Here is a 13,191-nt window from a genome sequence, read left to right as displayed (position 1 = left end):
GGCCGTTCGGTAAGTTTGCTTCCGCAGCAAACATGATTTGCTAAGCGACCTTCCACTGCCAAGCGGATCATCTTTCTCAGTCGCAGCACCTTGCTCTCAACTGCTAAGTCACTATTCGATAGAAATCTCCTTTCCTTAACTGCACCAATTGATCACCGCACTCGGTCGCTTCACGACAGTCTGCGGCGACCCTCAGACCGTGTCGCCATGAATAGACAACAGATCGTGCTGCGGCGGCTTTCTCATGGCAAGTTCTCGCGCCCATCTTCGTTTACAAGGTAGCTAACAACTGCAAGCTCGACCATATCAGACTCCTTCGGCATCCGCCGTTGAGCTCTGCCCCCTCATGTCGTCGCTTCGCCTTGCCTCTACTCGGCCCTTCCACAGCTCGTCGATACGTTATGCGCCTACCACAGTCGAAGGAAAAGCCACCACGAAATCAAAGTCTGGGAAATCATCGGAAATGCCAACTTCTGCGACTTTGACAGCAAGAGAACGATTAAAGGTAGCAAGGAAGCGAGCAGCGGAAAGAATAAAGGACGAACGCGCCGAACAGGAGCGGAATTTCAAACTTGGAGGTCTATCTTCTTCCAGCTTGTTTGGTGGTGATCTTATTGAACGCAAAGACACCGGTCCAAAGGAGGATTTATCATTCGCAGAGCGTAACCCGGAGCATATGGCTCAGGCCCTCAATCCTCGTCCCACTGCTCGGTCTAGATGGCAGCGGAAAATGGTAATCAGAGACGTCAGGCGTCGTGGGCGGCCAAACAAGGAAATGAGAATAGCCCGGTCGGAACGAAATCATGTGTCTCGATCACATTTCTTCAAGACATCCATGAAAAAGTTGGCTCCTCTGGCTCGACAGATTGCCGGCAAACCTATCGAAGAAGCCATTCTGCAGATGAGATTCTCCAAGAAGAAGGTGGCACAAGAAGTCCGACAACATCTGATGCAGGCTCGCAATGAAGCCATTGTTATGAAAGGCATGGGCCTGCAGTCTGTCACGGAGAACGAAGACGCGACAGTCGGCCAAGATCCAAGCGCGACTCGACCTCTTCCACATCAAACACATTCCAAAGCGCTTAAGAAGGGCCACACTGCCGACGAAACCGACATCTACATCGCACAAGCCTGGACGAATCGTGGCCCGTATGGGAGCGAGCCAGATTACCGAGCACGAGGTCGAGTCTTCATGATGCATCCTCCATACACAGGCATCAGCGTGTTGTTGAAAGAAGAGAAGACAAGAACGAGGGAGAAAGCCGAAAAGGAGGCAAAGGCTCTGAGGAAGAGAATGGGCAAGAACATGTGGGTTCACTTGCCGGACAGGAGAGTCACTACTCAACGTCAACATGTTTTGTGGTAGACATATGCTGTATAAAATGATTTGTTTGCGGACTACGCAGCCTGTACAACCCACTCTGATTCGGTGGAGAGAAGTTTATGTCCTAGAGTATCCGTGTTGCGCCAGATTTTGTCATAGACGACGAGCTTCATTGTTTCAAACAACGTTGTCATCTCAACATTGCCGATATCAATCAGTCAAAGACGTCGACAGCGTACCTCTCGCCTCTGAGGCCTTCCCACCAATTCAACCCTTGCTCGTAACTTACTTCTTTCCCTTTCTTCCTCGCTCCTTCGACCGCCATCTTGGCCGCAACTTCTCGCACCCCTTTTCCTAAAGAGCTGCTTCCACATATGTAGGCTCTAGCACCTTCATCAAACAGTCTGCTCACCAGCTCGCGTTCGCGCCAAAGCTTGTCCTGGGCATACCTGCAGCCATCTGACTTGTCCGAAGCCTGACTGAAGGCATAGAACACTTTGACAATGCCGGCAGCCTCCCAATTCGACAATTGCTCGGCATACAGTCGATCTCTGTCAGGATATCGACAGCCAATTATGAGGATTGCTTCACCGAAGTCCTCGCTCCCACCACCGGAAGCAGCAATACGAGCAGCACGCTCCTGTACAAATCCCATGAAAGGCGCGAGGCCGGTTCCCGCACATACCATGATGATTGGCGTTTTGTGGCCGCGTGGTAGATGGAAAGAAGCATGAGATTTTTTGACCATGAGCTGCACTATAGAGCCGGGCTGAAGAGCTTTCAGGTAGTTTGTGGCTACGCCGATACGTCCTGTCCCCGAATTGACCACCGAGTACATGACGCTGGCTTTGGTTGGGTCGTTCAGGGGTGAGGATGAGATGGAGTACTGTCGAATGCGCATCGGAGTCAACATCGAAAGGTAAACGGGGAAGGGAAGGTCCAACGACGGATACTTTTCGAGGATCTCGAGAATCGAAAGCTGGTCCGTTGTTGATGTGAGTTCTTCGGCAAGCTTGTCGTCGTTGGCGTATTTCGCGAGGGTGATGAAATTCTTTCGTGTAGCAGGGCTGCTGAGCTCAACATATGCACCGAGGACGGCTGACACGGGCATAGCGGTCTCTGTGGGAATTGTCGTGTGCGCGCCTTTCCGGAGGGTCATCATCGCATCCCAAGGTAGTCGGAATCGCCGCAGTACTCTCGAGATTGTTGGAATATTGTTGACTGGTAGCAAGGCGAGGTAATCACCAGCTTCATATGAGAGGCTAGTCGGCAATTGGAACTCGGTGTGTCGTTTCTCAGGGACGTCTGCAGCTGTCAACGACTCATTCTTGAGCACAAGGGCATCCAGGACATTGTGTCGAAGATGCGACGCCCGAGAGGTAGTGCTGATCTCCATGTCCAGACCTTCCGTGATGTCTGCGAAGCCCGAGTCCGCGGAGAGTGCAGGCCAGAGCTTCTCGTCTTGCCAGGCGTCGAAGTCATCAAAGACATTTCCTCCACCAACATCCGATTCCCCACGACTGGCAATTTGCTTTCCACCTTTGCTGAGCAGCTCAGCGTCAATGAATTTCGGCACCTTCTGAAATGTGGCCACCCAATCGTGATGACCGCAACCGAACACTGCAAATTGCACATCCTTGACCTTCTCTGGGGCAACATTCTTCAGCCACTCAACGAACACTGCCGCGTTGTCGGGAGGATTGCCCTCATAGCTAGCAGTTATAAGCACAACGGGTTGTTTGACCGGGAGCTGATCGACTGCTGCATCGAGAGGCTTCACTGTGGCTGCGAACCCTCGACTGCTCGCGCTGCTAGCAAGGTTTTGCGCGAGTCCTTCGCAGGTGCCGGAGTTCGATCCGTAGAGAATCAGCATGGGCTTGCCGAAGTCCCCTTTTCTGATCGCAGTCTGTTGTTTCTGCCGAACATCTTCGACTTCCACCCCAGCATGCATTTTCTTCTCCAGCTTCAAGGGATCGATCCCATCTCGCAGAGTCGCCCGGATGAAAAGTTTGTCGGGTTTGATGGTCAGAGTTTGCTTAATTTGCAGTTGATACGAAGGATCGTCAGCCCTCAGATTGAAGTTCTGAAGAACAAGGGCAAGTGTCAAGATGGCTTCTTGCCACGCAAAGGGTCGTCCTATGCATCCTCTTGCCCCGTTTCCAAAAGGCTGCAAGCATCAGTCACAACTTCAGATCACTCCGAATTACACTTACCTTCCATGCATTTCTGGGCAACTTTGCAAAATTCTCTCCGCTCATTCGTTCTGGCTTGAATTCGTTGCAATCCGGGCCGAAGACTTCCGGATCCCTCCCAATGCTAGGCAGAAGTGCAAATATTGAAGCCTCGGGGGGGATGTAGTATTTCCCACCGAGCACCACAGGTCCAGGGACGGTTTCCAATGCTCGCAGTTGGAATGCAGGGGCCGTGGGCTGAAGCCGTAGCGTCTCTCTGAGGATTGCTTCAAGGTATGGCAATTTGGACATATGCTGGAATGTGACTGGCCCTTTGCCGACAACAGCATCGACCTCGGCCTGAGCTTCGCTCAAAACATCAGGGTTCTTGACGAGATAATACGTCGCAAAGGAAAGAGCTCCGGAAGTTGTTTCGTGGCCTGCAATGAGGAAGGTTATCATGTTGTTCATGACGCTCTCATGTGTAAGGCGTTCTCCGGTCTTGGGATCTTTGCCATACAGCATTGCATTCAAGAGGTCCTTTTTGTCCGTCGGATTCGATCTTCGGTGTGCAATGACTTCCTCGGCCACGGTTTTCATCGTTGCGATATCTTCTTGGAACTGACGTTCTGCGGCCCTGTTGAATAGTGATTCTAGCCGTGTTCGAGTCGGACGTCGGCCACTTTCTTGAAGGAATCCAACCATGGCATTGACGAACGGATGCATCGATTCCGAGTAGAATGAATTGAAGCGTTTTCCCATCGCGCAAAGAGCAATAGAATCCAATGTCAAGCGCGTATAATCGTCGGTCACGTTGATTTTCTCGTCTGGGCCGACGCGTGCCCACTTTGCGACCAACTGTGTGGCAATATCGTACATCTCGTCGTCTGAACCTGTGAGCCGATGGTCTGTCTGCAGCAAGAAGACTTACACATCTCATGAATACCGATGGGACCGAAGGCCGGCACAAGTGTTCGATGGGCGACCTCCCAGTTGTGTTCGCCATTGTAAGCAGTGAAAAGTCCATCTTTCACGCCGTGCCGGACTTCTTTCAATCCTCCAGATACGGCTTTGCAGAACCGACGTTCATCACAGAGCTCATCGAGCAATGCCACCGATGTCACGAAATATCTCTCTCGTCCTATGAAAGACAGCTTGAAGATGGGTCCTTGGCTATTGTCAGCTAACGTCTGTTGATGCTGAGCAAGAGATCTATACCATATTTTTCGCCGATATGAGAAAGACTTTGTATCGAGTTCTTTGGATCGATATCCCAAACATTTCCTAAAATGGGAATTGTTGGAGGTTGAGGAATCAGGGTTGACATGTTGTACGAGCAAATGGAAATCTCATCCGGAGTAGTCTGAGCACAATCAAAGGGGATGAGAGTGACAGGTTTGCAGTTGAGGCTGATCCTGTTTACGAATATGCACGCTAACAATGGTGCTGGCAGCACGAAGACAACATGGGGTTTTATATCCGCGGACAACCAAAGCCTAGGACACCCCTCGCAAGCCGTACCGCACAGAGCAAATGTCGTCGTCCTCGAAGGGATCTCGCCAGCACGGGACTGGGTTGTGTCGAAAGCCGATCAGTTGGGAAGTGCGCTGTATTATTTCACAAGAAGCATGTCGTCGTGAAACACAGAGCGGACAGAATATTGATCCGTTGATATCGAAGTGCCTCGGTTTTCCGGCAGAAAAGCATGCATATGTCAGCGAACAGGACTGGCGGCGGACAATTTACAGGAACTTTGGATACGGGATACGAAAGCGATCTACGAAGATTGACATGGAACTTGACCGCTTGCATGTGCGAAGCCAATGATGGTTGTGTTATTCCTGCAGGCGTGAGGCTCAGCCACGGTTTGATAGAGAGCTCGGACCCCAAGAACTCGTAATTACTTCCCAAATTTAGGCACATCATTAACATTATATATTCGTTATGTAATCATGCTTGAAGTTCGGACAGCGAGGCGATACTTGGTACTCCGTACTAAGCTCGTCAGAGTCCTTAGATGACCACGTGCGCTCACAAACACAGCAGATTCACTCCAGATAACGCCGTCCGTACACACGACTGTTTGATCATTGCCAAAACATTGCCAGCCATACGCCATTTTCCTACGCGCTCCTATTCATTCTATAGTAGTCTTGCTCACGTTAAGCGTGGTCCGGAATCAATTCGTAACCTCCTTCGCTCGGAAGAACTACAGCAGCCAGAGTGATTGCAATAGCGCACAGCGCCTGAAAACTCCATGAAACCGTGCACATTGTCCAGCTCTTGTCAAGAAACCAGCCGGAGAAGAATCGTTCGTCGTTTTCATACAGATAAGCCTGCAAGAAACATCAGCTTTTGTTAGGAGTCAAGAAGAGCTAAGCGGTCTTACCATCAAAGCCATACCAATGGCCTGTACAAACGCAGCCAATGCAACCAAAATTGTAAGCACTCCCCAGCCTTGTTCCCTCTTTTGTTTGCCCCCCACGAGGAGGATTGCGAAAGCCGCGATTGTCATGCCCTCCAAAACAACAGCGAAGGACATCAAGAAGCCCACCGACCTCCACATGCTGCAGAAATACCGATCTTCTCCGCGACAGTCATTGTATCGAGGGAATTGCACGCAATGAAGGGATGCCGGAGAAAAGATGGAACTGGTCGAGGGAGTATCGAAGGCGGGAGGAATATTCGTGCTCGAACATCTCCGATGCAGGCCGTATGTGTAATGCACCGGGTCGCCATGGGGCTAGCAGCGGTCAGAAAAGCATTTCACGAATGGGCACTACGTTGACATACCGTGCTTCCATCATATGCTATCCAGTTGGGGATGATGATGGAGGCAATGGTCATGCCAGTGGCTGTCCGAGAGTAAGTCAGTCGTGCCGAGACAAATGTTGTGATGTTCCATCTTACCAGCAAGAAACACAAACAGAGCCGCTGAAAAGACAATGCTTCTTGTGAGCATCCCTGTGTAGTTGGTCCCATGGCCGCTGGGCACAAGTGAGAAGTCCGCCATCCTCCCCTGCGTAACCACGGCCGCGCTGGTTGTGCCACCTCTTATAGCAGAGCTGTTGGACGTCGAGGAATAGCTGTCCGATAAGAACTCGCGCCTAGTGAAGACGAATCTCTCAAAAGCCGATCTTCAAATGACTGCTGAAGACGTTGTCGGGCTTGAACAAGGTATCGCGAAAGAAACACTCATCAGAAGCAATGCGATATGCACTCGGCAGCTGATGAAATTGGTGGTCGGGATGGAGATAGGTAGCGCAGGACTCGTGAAGTGGGACTCGGCGCGGGAGATTGGAAATGATGGCCGCCTGAAGAATTGATCGATAGAACCAGACGGGGATGATATACAAAACACAGGAAAGATACGCGGTAGACTTGTTGGTCTCTTGTGAGAAGTAACCCAAGATCAAATCATGGCGACAGGTAAGGTTCCAATTCTCCCAGATAGCAACGCAGTCGGATCACCACAATAGTCGTAGCTTGAGGGGGTTCGCCGCCAAGCAATGACGACGGTGCTTCATACGCGACATCAAACTCGAAGTCTCCCAAAGCGACGTTCCCATCCTTGACCGTTCCTCTCCCTCTCTTCGCGAACATTTTGGCCTTCGCATTTCTTGACCGGGGCCATGCTGTTGCTAGACACTATACCCGCGTCGAATTGTGGTTTCGGCAGAACAGTACAGATTTCGACTGAAGTATATTGAGATGGACTCGTGCTCGGCAAAGTTTTCCGGCCAATGTTACCGATTGATTCTATCCATTTATGTGTACCGTGTTTGTTGGCCTGCTCAAAATAAAATTCATTCTTCAGTCTGCTGCCCGAACCCGGGAATCAATAACAGCTCTAATAGCAAACAATTTGATATTCTCTTTTGCCGACAGACAGACGGGGACGAAAAAACCATTGAACGAAGCGGCTCACCAACCATTATTGCGATTCAGAACTTACTGGCGCAGAGAAAAGTGGCAACCAGCTCGATCTCTCAATACAATGGGGGTACACCGAATATCACATCATTACGGCATGATTTCACGAGATATGATCCAGAAAAGCAGCTTGTGCAGATCTCAACGTACAATTTCTCTATCCAAGAACGGTCGCTATACACAGGTTTCTCCCTGGACACAAGACCCAAGTCCCTCCTGGTGTTTATCGTCAGTCAGGACTACGCCGTGAACTTCTGACGTATGGAACTCTCTTGTCGCCAGCCTTCCCCCTCCAGACCAAGGGCCATATGCCTTGAGCCGACACTCACCCGCCGCATCTCATTCGAAACATCCTGACAGGGAAACAGGAAATGTAGCGTCCTCGCAAGTTATGCCGTCAGGTACTCTCTGAAGTCCTCCCGCAGAACATTTGTTCCCTTCCGAAAATCAGATGCTTGCTTCTTTCATTACAAGAACAAGACTTACCTGCGCCATTTGTCGAGCCAGCTCATCATCTTCCTCCATCTTCTTGCAAAGCGCCCAAAACTCGTTTCTGTCGGACTCGGCTTCGTCAAGACACACACGTTTGAAGTTCGCTCGCGACATAGGATCGATGATCTTTGCCCACTTCTCTCGTCGGACCTCGCTATACTTGTCCAGGATGCTGTCGTCGGTCTTTCCATTCCTCAATGCAACCAGTGCATCGTACAAACTTCCAACATCGGCAATACCGCCAGTCAAGCCAAGTCCGCCGCTATACCCGATCGTCAGCTTGCAAGATTTGAACAATCGGCCTCACTTACAAGGGATTGCACAGATGGGCAGCATCGGCAGCCAGCAAGAACCGGCCAACTCGGAAGGACTCGGCGCATCTCTGGTGAAGCTTGTAAGGACTGGCACTGACAAGCTTATAATCTCCTGGCTTGGGGTTTCCGGGCAAAATCTTCTCGAATCGTTCCGGTTGTCGCTTGAGATATTCTTCGTTGGACAGGCCCCAGTCATCACCATACGTCACTCGCCACAGACCGTCATCGGTAATCCTAGCTGCCATGTACCAGTCTTTCTCATCGATGATGAAATTCGAGTCCCAGTACCCGAATTTGTGGAAGTCATAATAAACCTGCCAGAATGTCAGTATGGGCGTGCTTGCTTTGGCCGACGACTCACGTTTGTGGCAATGATCTGCTTTTGCAATGTCTCTCCCGGGTAGTTCCAGTCCCCAAAAAGCGAGCGTCTTATCTGGCTGTTGGCGCCATCACATCCAACGACATAATCGGCAGCGAAAGTCTGCTTGCCAGTCGGTGTCTCGACATTGACGCGGGCCTCGTTTTCGTCTTGCTCGATTGACACGACCTTGTGCTCCCATAACACTTCGGTGTTTGGCGCTCTCAGAAAATGCTCGAGAAGGAGGATGTCAAGTTTGTCCAGAGGCAAGCAGACCATTGGATGGTCAATATCCATCCGATTCCGGATTCCCGCAATGAACGACCCATCAGGATGTCTCCAGCAAACAGCGTCTGGGTGAATCCCCTGCGCTTTCACGTCATCCAAGACACCTGCTCGGTCCAAATCGTAGACGGCGGATGGCGCATAATGAGCGGCACGCGGGTTCTTGTCGAGTTCGTCGGACGCCTCGACTATCTGCACCTTGACTCCCTCTTTGGCCAGAAGAATGCCCCTGATGTTCGTCAGTGTTAGAATCAGTGAAGCTGGCATCGGATGATTTACAGCAATAACCCCGACGGTCCTGCGCCGACAATGATGACCTGTTTCAATTGTTCGTAGCTGTGCAACTTTGTTCGTCAACGAGACTTACTTTGTTAACCGGTGTTTGCTTCCCCATCTCGTTTGTTTTTCGCAATGGCCGTGAAGGAAATTGTTTTCGGGGATATTACGACTGATATTTTGAGGAATGGTTGATGAGGCTGTCTCTGTCTCTACTTATGACATGGTTTTGCCTCCGTGCTTGAGTGAGACTCCCACCTGATGTGCTGCACCGAGGTCTCAAACGAGCCCCACAAGTCCAAGTTCTAGGGAAATGGTCAAGGTGGACTGATGGCTGGAGCAATCGAAACATCCAACATAGACACTGCCGTAAAGCGTTCGGTTCCCAGGAGATTTCTCCAACCCCTCCACCAGGTCAACAAGCAAGATCTCGGTCAATGATCTCCTGATGAGAGCAAGCATTGGGTAATGAAAGGTGCTACGAGTACATTGAGAACCCACACCTCCAATCTCGTGGGGTATAGCTCTCCGCAGCAGCAGGAACACCATGAAAAAGGCTGAAAGAAGGAATGTGGGGTGTCAACAGTGGGCACGTCTGAATATGCAAGTGGCAGCAGCTACTAGTACCGACAGCCTTACGATCACCCTCTCACAAACCAATTGACCAAAGTACAAAACTTTCAATACTTGGTGTCCACAGCTATCCTTCCTTCTCTCTCGATCAAGGCAGCATGCTTAGGACTTCGCACCTGAATTGCAACGTCAAAAGGCGCGAATCTGTATTCTCCCCAATTTACCTGGAAACTGTCGATTGGTTTGCCCTGACTTTGTCAGCTTTGCGGAGAAAGGAGCACGACCGGACTTTTTACCGGGACTGGTTCAAAATCGAAGCAGTACAGCAGTCGGGCCACCACAATCCACACATTTGATTCGCCAACATTGTCTCCGGAGCATACCCGCCGTCTTGTTTCAGTCAACATCCGCCAAGATGGGGAAGATTCTCAGCAAACCTGGTCCAAAGCTCCAGTGTCCCTTCAAGACGTGGTCCAGGTCACCATTGAGGAAGCGCTCCGGCCAGAATCTTTCAGGCTCGTCGTACTCGCGTGGATCCATAGCAATGGCGGTAGCATTCCACGTGAACAATGTACCCGCGGGAAACTTGTATCCCTCGTACTCATCGTCCTGGATCAGCAGGTGAGGTACACCGATTTCAGCAAAGGGTCGCCATCGAAACGCTTCCTTCACCGTCGCTGTGGTGTAGGGCAGGTCTATGCGATCATCAAATGTGGGTAATCTTTCCGCATTGCCGCCACAAACTTTGTCCAAAGCCTCTCTTGCTGTCACAACCCATCTTCTGTCCAAGACCGTGGCAGCTATGACCTGGCTGATGGTCATCCGCGACGTATCACTGCCTGCTTCCATCAAAGACCCCAGCGCGAAGTATGTTTGTGTCTGGCCATAGTTTCTGGTTTCTGGAGCTTTGAGAAACCGGGTGGCAAAGCAATCCCTCGCTGTTCATTTCCTCATTTTCTGTTCCAGTTCGTCGACTTCGCGCTTGTAGATACTAGCCTGATCAGCAAGTCTCCTTCAAGCCTTCGGACACCTACTTGACCGTTTTCTGAAACATTGCTTCTCCTCGCGGCCTCCACCACTGAAGAGACTTTGGGAGTTTCTCGAGGAAGGTGAGGGAGTCTACAAGATTTGCTGACGGTTGAAAGGCGTCGATGGTGGCGTTGGATGTATCGAAAAGTTCCCGAATCTTCGGATCCTCCAGCTCCATCCGCTTGCCGAAAACCACACTCATTATGACGGAATTGGCGAAGCGCTGTGTTGCTGAGTACCATAGCTCCGGGTGATGCAGAAAATCGTAGAGCAGATGTTTAGATTCGACATCCTGGAAAGGTGCAAAAACAGGTGCGTTTTGCTTGTTGAGGATGGAGTGCATGATTTTTCGGAGTGTGCGCCATCGCTCGCCATAGGGCATTAGCAGTATTCGGTTGCCTCCAGATATCACACCGGACGCCATGGGCATATACTGTCGGGACGAGTATATGGCAGACCTCTTCTCCATCAGATCATTGACAACACGCGATGAGTTTAAGAACACCCATGTTTTCCCTCCAATACTGCAAGTGAACCTGGCTCACGTCAACGCTTGCAACTGACCTCGGTGCGCCCAGACTAACATCTCGCCATATTTCTTTGCCGTCTCAACTCCCATAATCCCTGCTTCAGTGGTGGAAGTTGGAATGTGTTCCCAAATATTGGGATGCCCGGGACTCTTGGTGGCAGCCTGTATTTTGCGGCTCTTGCATTCTCTTTCATCATCCATATTGCAATAATGATGGCCGCCCACGAAAGCGAAATGGCTAGGGCAGGATGGTGGCGAGCGAATGAAGGGAAACGGGAGGCATCCATCTTTTCTTGCAGCACCTGGATGTGCTCATCAATGTGAACTTGTAACAGTACGTTCTTCAAGCCCTCTTATCTCACGGTTCTGTCATAGGCTGTCGTCTCTAAGCAGCCGATCGTTGACCAGCGAGCCAGGTCATCGCTGGAGATGTTGTGTGGGGCCTGATGCCATGCCGCAATGAGAATGTTGGAGAAGCATTTTTCCGTAGCGTTGTGCATTTCCCCAAGGCGGCTGTGGATAGAGCTCAATCGATGCGGCGGAGGATGGTGCCTGTGCAAAAAAAAGACAGGTGTGTCTTGCAATGTGGATTGATGAAAATGTTGCGAGAATTAAGGCATTGTACGGAAGTGTTTCGATGTTACTGCCCGATTTTCTCGATAGATTTCCCCAGGTTGCTACCCCGCATCATGTAAACTTCGTACCATCGCAGTTGAATACCAACATGAGCACAAGATCCGAGTTTCAGCAAGGCTTATCTGTACACTTGGACCCTCTCAGACATTGTCGACTGCACTGAGAGGTACCTGGCAAGGCTGGGTCATTGTGAAGGAAGATTGCTGCATGATGCCAGCTGTGATATTCGATGGGTGTATTCGCAGCGTAGAATACTTTTATTTTCCCCGAGTGATCGAAAGTATATTCAAGTCTCTTTCAGTCTCTATGCTCGAAACTCACACAACCACAAACAAAAGAAGACTAGGCTTCAGATTGCAACACTTTGGGAATACCTATGATGCTATATTTTTCGTGATTAGGAAGCACGATTTATGGGCCGAAAGAATCCGTAGCGAAGTCTTCAATTCTGCCTCGGGTTCAGGCAGATCATGAAGCCTAGATTCTATGAACAACTCCTGCCCACTACTAGTAAATGATGATCATGCCTCCAAATTCGAATGCCGAATCTTACGTCTTGAATATACGTTATGAGACAGAACATGAAGGGTCTCTGTTGAGAGCAGTAGCTAGCTCCTTCCACCAGAGATGTCTTGCTATGAACGAGCATTTTAGGTATGTCTTGATGCATCTAGACTGTCGCAGCAAAATGAATCACTTTCCGTGAAGAGCCAAGAGCTGCCGCTTCAACCAAGGTCTTTGATAATCATTGGAGGCTTTCTAGCTGCTATCTGACTGGCCTGAGCAGTGCTTTGAGGACAGGACCACACCATCCAGTAAAGACCAGGAACCCATATCGAAGCCAGACTAGTACCACTGAACAGTACTTTTGAGCTGGCTATCGAGGTGCGTGTGAAGACACTTCCGACGCCTTTCCTGCTCAGTCGAGTATTGACAATAATTTACGACTGCGAGTATCCCCAGGCAACAACATGATCTGTCTCGACATCGCATGGCGTTTTGACATGCGGTAGAATTCTTCCGCCAATGAAATTCATGCAGTTGCGGCCATTGATTAGTTTAGCAGCTGAGAACGAGGTTTTGCATACCGCTCGTAGTTCGGAAGCAGTCGAAGATGCATGTTTGGCACAAACCGATTCGGAAATCATATCGATGATCTTCATGATCAAAGATTGCTTGATAAGATTGCGCAATGTTGTTAGAGTGAGACAGGCCTTGAAATTCGCATTGCCCCCAATAAGTTGGAGCCAAGAGCGGACTATGGGCGGGTG

The 13,191-nt window shown here is 50.3% G+C and overlaps 6 protein-coding genes across 6 annotated transcripts; 1 reads left to right on the top strand and 5 right to left on the bottom strand.

The window, feature by feature from the left end:
- The first annotated feature begins 120 nt into the window (after positions 1-120).
- PV05_09299 (uncharacterized protein) lies at positions 121-1,533 on the top strand. Its single transcript, XM_013455625.1, has 2 exons — positions 121-247; positions 297-1,533. The coding sequence occupies exons 1-2, from the start codon at positions 208-210 to the stop codon at positions 1,364-1,366; spliced, it is 1,110 nt and encodes a 369-aa protein (XP_013311079.1). The 5' UTR covers positions 121-207; the 3' UTR covers positions 1,367-1,533.
- On the bottom strand, positions 1,375-5,259 carry PV05_09298 (uncharacterized protein). Its single transcript, XM_013455624.1, has 4 exons — positions 4,714-5,259; positions 4,427-4,663; positions 3,538-4,382; positions 1,375-3,491 (listed from the first exon to the last, which is right to left on the bottom strand). Exons 1-4 carry the CDS (start codon positions 4,820-4,822, stop codon positions 1,539-1,541), a joined length of 3,144 nt encoding a protein of 1,047 aa, XP_013311078.1. The 5' UTR covers positions 4,823-5,259; the 3' UTR covers positions 1,375-1,538.
- Positions 5,260-5,438: 179 nt separating this feature from the next.
- PV05_09297 (uncharacterized protein) lies at positions 5,439-6,936 on the bottom strand. Its single transcript, XM_013455623.1, has 4 exons — positions 6,406-6,936; positions 6,289-6,350; positions 5,885-6,238; positions 5,439-5,831 (listed from the first exon to the last, which is right to left on the bottom strand). Exons 1-4 carry the CDS (start codon positions 6,506-6,508, stop codon positions 5,658-5,660), a joined length of 693 nt encoding a protein of 230 aa, XP_013311077.1. The 5' UTR covers positions 6,509-6,936; the 3' UTR covers positions 5,439-5,657.
- An 804-nt stretch (positions 6,937-7,740) lies between these two features.
- PV05_09296 (uncharacterized protein) lies at positions 7,741-9,420 on the bottom strand. Its single transcript, XM_013455622.1, has 6 exons — positions 9,245-9,420; positions 9,157-9,194; positions 8,596-9,106; positions 8,232-8,548; positions 7,915-8,182; positions 7,741-7,865 (listed from the first exon to the last, which is right to left on the bottom strand). The coding sequence occupies exons 1-6, from the start codon at positions 9,269-9,271 to the stop codon at positions 7,818-7,820; spliced, it is 1,209 nt and encodes a 402-aa protein (XP_013311076.1). The 5' UTR covers positions 9,272-9,420; the 3' UTR covers positions 7,741-7,817.
- Positions 9,421-10,122: 702 nt separating this feature from the next.
- PV05_09295 (uncharacterized protein) lies at positions 10,123-10,548 on the bottom strand (the record flags this gene model as incomplete). Its single annotated transcript, XM_013455621.1, has 1 exon — positions 10,123-10,548. The coding sequence occupies one exon, from the start codon at positions 10,546-10,548 to the stop codon at positions 10,123-10,125; it is 426 nt and encodes a 141-aa protein (XP_013311075.1).
- Positions 10,549-10,668: 120 nt separating this feature from the next.
- PV05_09294 (uncharacterized protein) lies at positions 10,669-11,485 on the bottom strand (the record flags this gene model as incomplete). The annotated part of the gene is made up of 3 exons (XM_013455620.1): positions 10,669-10,717; positions 10,761-11,291; positions 11,340-11,485. The coding sequence occupies 3 exons, from the start codon at positions 11,483-11,485 to the stop codon at positions 10,669-10,671; spliced, it is 726 nt and encodes a 241-aa protein (XP_013311074.1).
- Positions 11,486-13,191: the final 1,706 nt, after the last annotated feature.

The sequence above is a fragment of the Exophiala xenobiotica genome, assembly GCF_000835505.1.
Source record: "Exophiala xenobiotica strain CBS 118157 unplaced genomic scaffold supercont1.6, whole genome shotgun sequence".
NCBI classification, from domain to species: domain Eukaryota; kingdom Fungi; phylum Ascomycota; class Eurotiomycetes; order Chaetothyriales; family Herpotrichiellaceae; genus Exophiala; species Exophiala xenobiotica.
This window is presented reverse-complemented; position numbering and strand designations above follow the sequence as displayed.

What these genes read in the sequence shown, in the direction of transcription:
- PV05_09296 (XM_013455622.1), bottom strand. Translation starts at nt 9,271, where the DNA reads ATGGGGAAGCAAACACCGGTTAACAAA. An exon ending in GGACCGTCGGGGTTATTGCT is followed by an intron (nt 9,107 to 9,156) that starts GTAAATCATCCG and finishes GACGAACATCAG; the next exon opens with GGGCATTCTTCTGGCCAAAG. An exon ending in TGGCTCGACAAATGGCGCAG is followed by an intron (nt 7,866 to 7,914) that starts GTAAGTCTTGTT and finishes GATTTTCGGAAG; the next exon opens with GGAACAAATGTTCTGCGGGA.
- PV05_09297 (XM_013455623.1), bottom strand. Translation starts at nt 6,508, where the DNA reads ATGGCGGACTTCTCACTTGTGCCCAGCGGCCATGGGACCAACTACACA. An exon ending in TCTGTTTGTGTTTCTTGCTG is followed by an intron (nt 6,351 to 6,405) that starts GTAAGATGGAAC and finishes ACTCTCGGACAG; the next exon opens with CCACTGGCATGACCATTGCC. An exon ending in CCATTGGTATGGCTTTGATG is followed by an intron (nt 5,832 to 5,884) that starts GTAAGACCGCTT and finishes TGTTTCTTGCAG; the next exon opens with GCTTATCTGTATGAAAACGA.
- PV05_09298 (XM_013455624.1), bottom strand. Translation starts at nt 4,822, where the DNA reads ATGTCAACCCTGATTCCTCAACCTCCAACAATTCCCATTTTAGGAAAT. An exon ending in TCATATCGGCGAAAAATATG is followed by an intron (nt 4,664 to 4,713) that starts GTATAGATCTCT and finishes ACAATAGCCAAG; the next exon opens with GACCCATCTTCAAGCTGTCT. An exon ending in TGCCCAGAAATGCATGGAAG is followed by an intron (nt 3,492 to 3,537) that starts GTAAGTGTAATT and finishes TGATGCTTGCAG; the next exon opens with CCTTTTGGAAACGGGGCAAG.
- PV05_09299 (XM_013455625.1), top strand. Translation starts at nt 208, where the DNA reads ATGAATAGACAACAGATCGTGCTGCGGCGGCTTTCTCATG. An exon ending in GCTGCGGCGGCTTTCTCATG is followed by an intron (nt 248 to 296) that starts GCAAGTTCTCGC and finishes AACAACTGCAAG; the next exon opens with CTCGACCATATCAGACTCCT.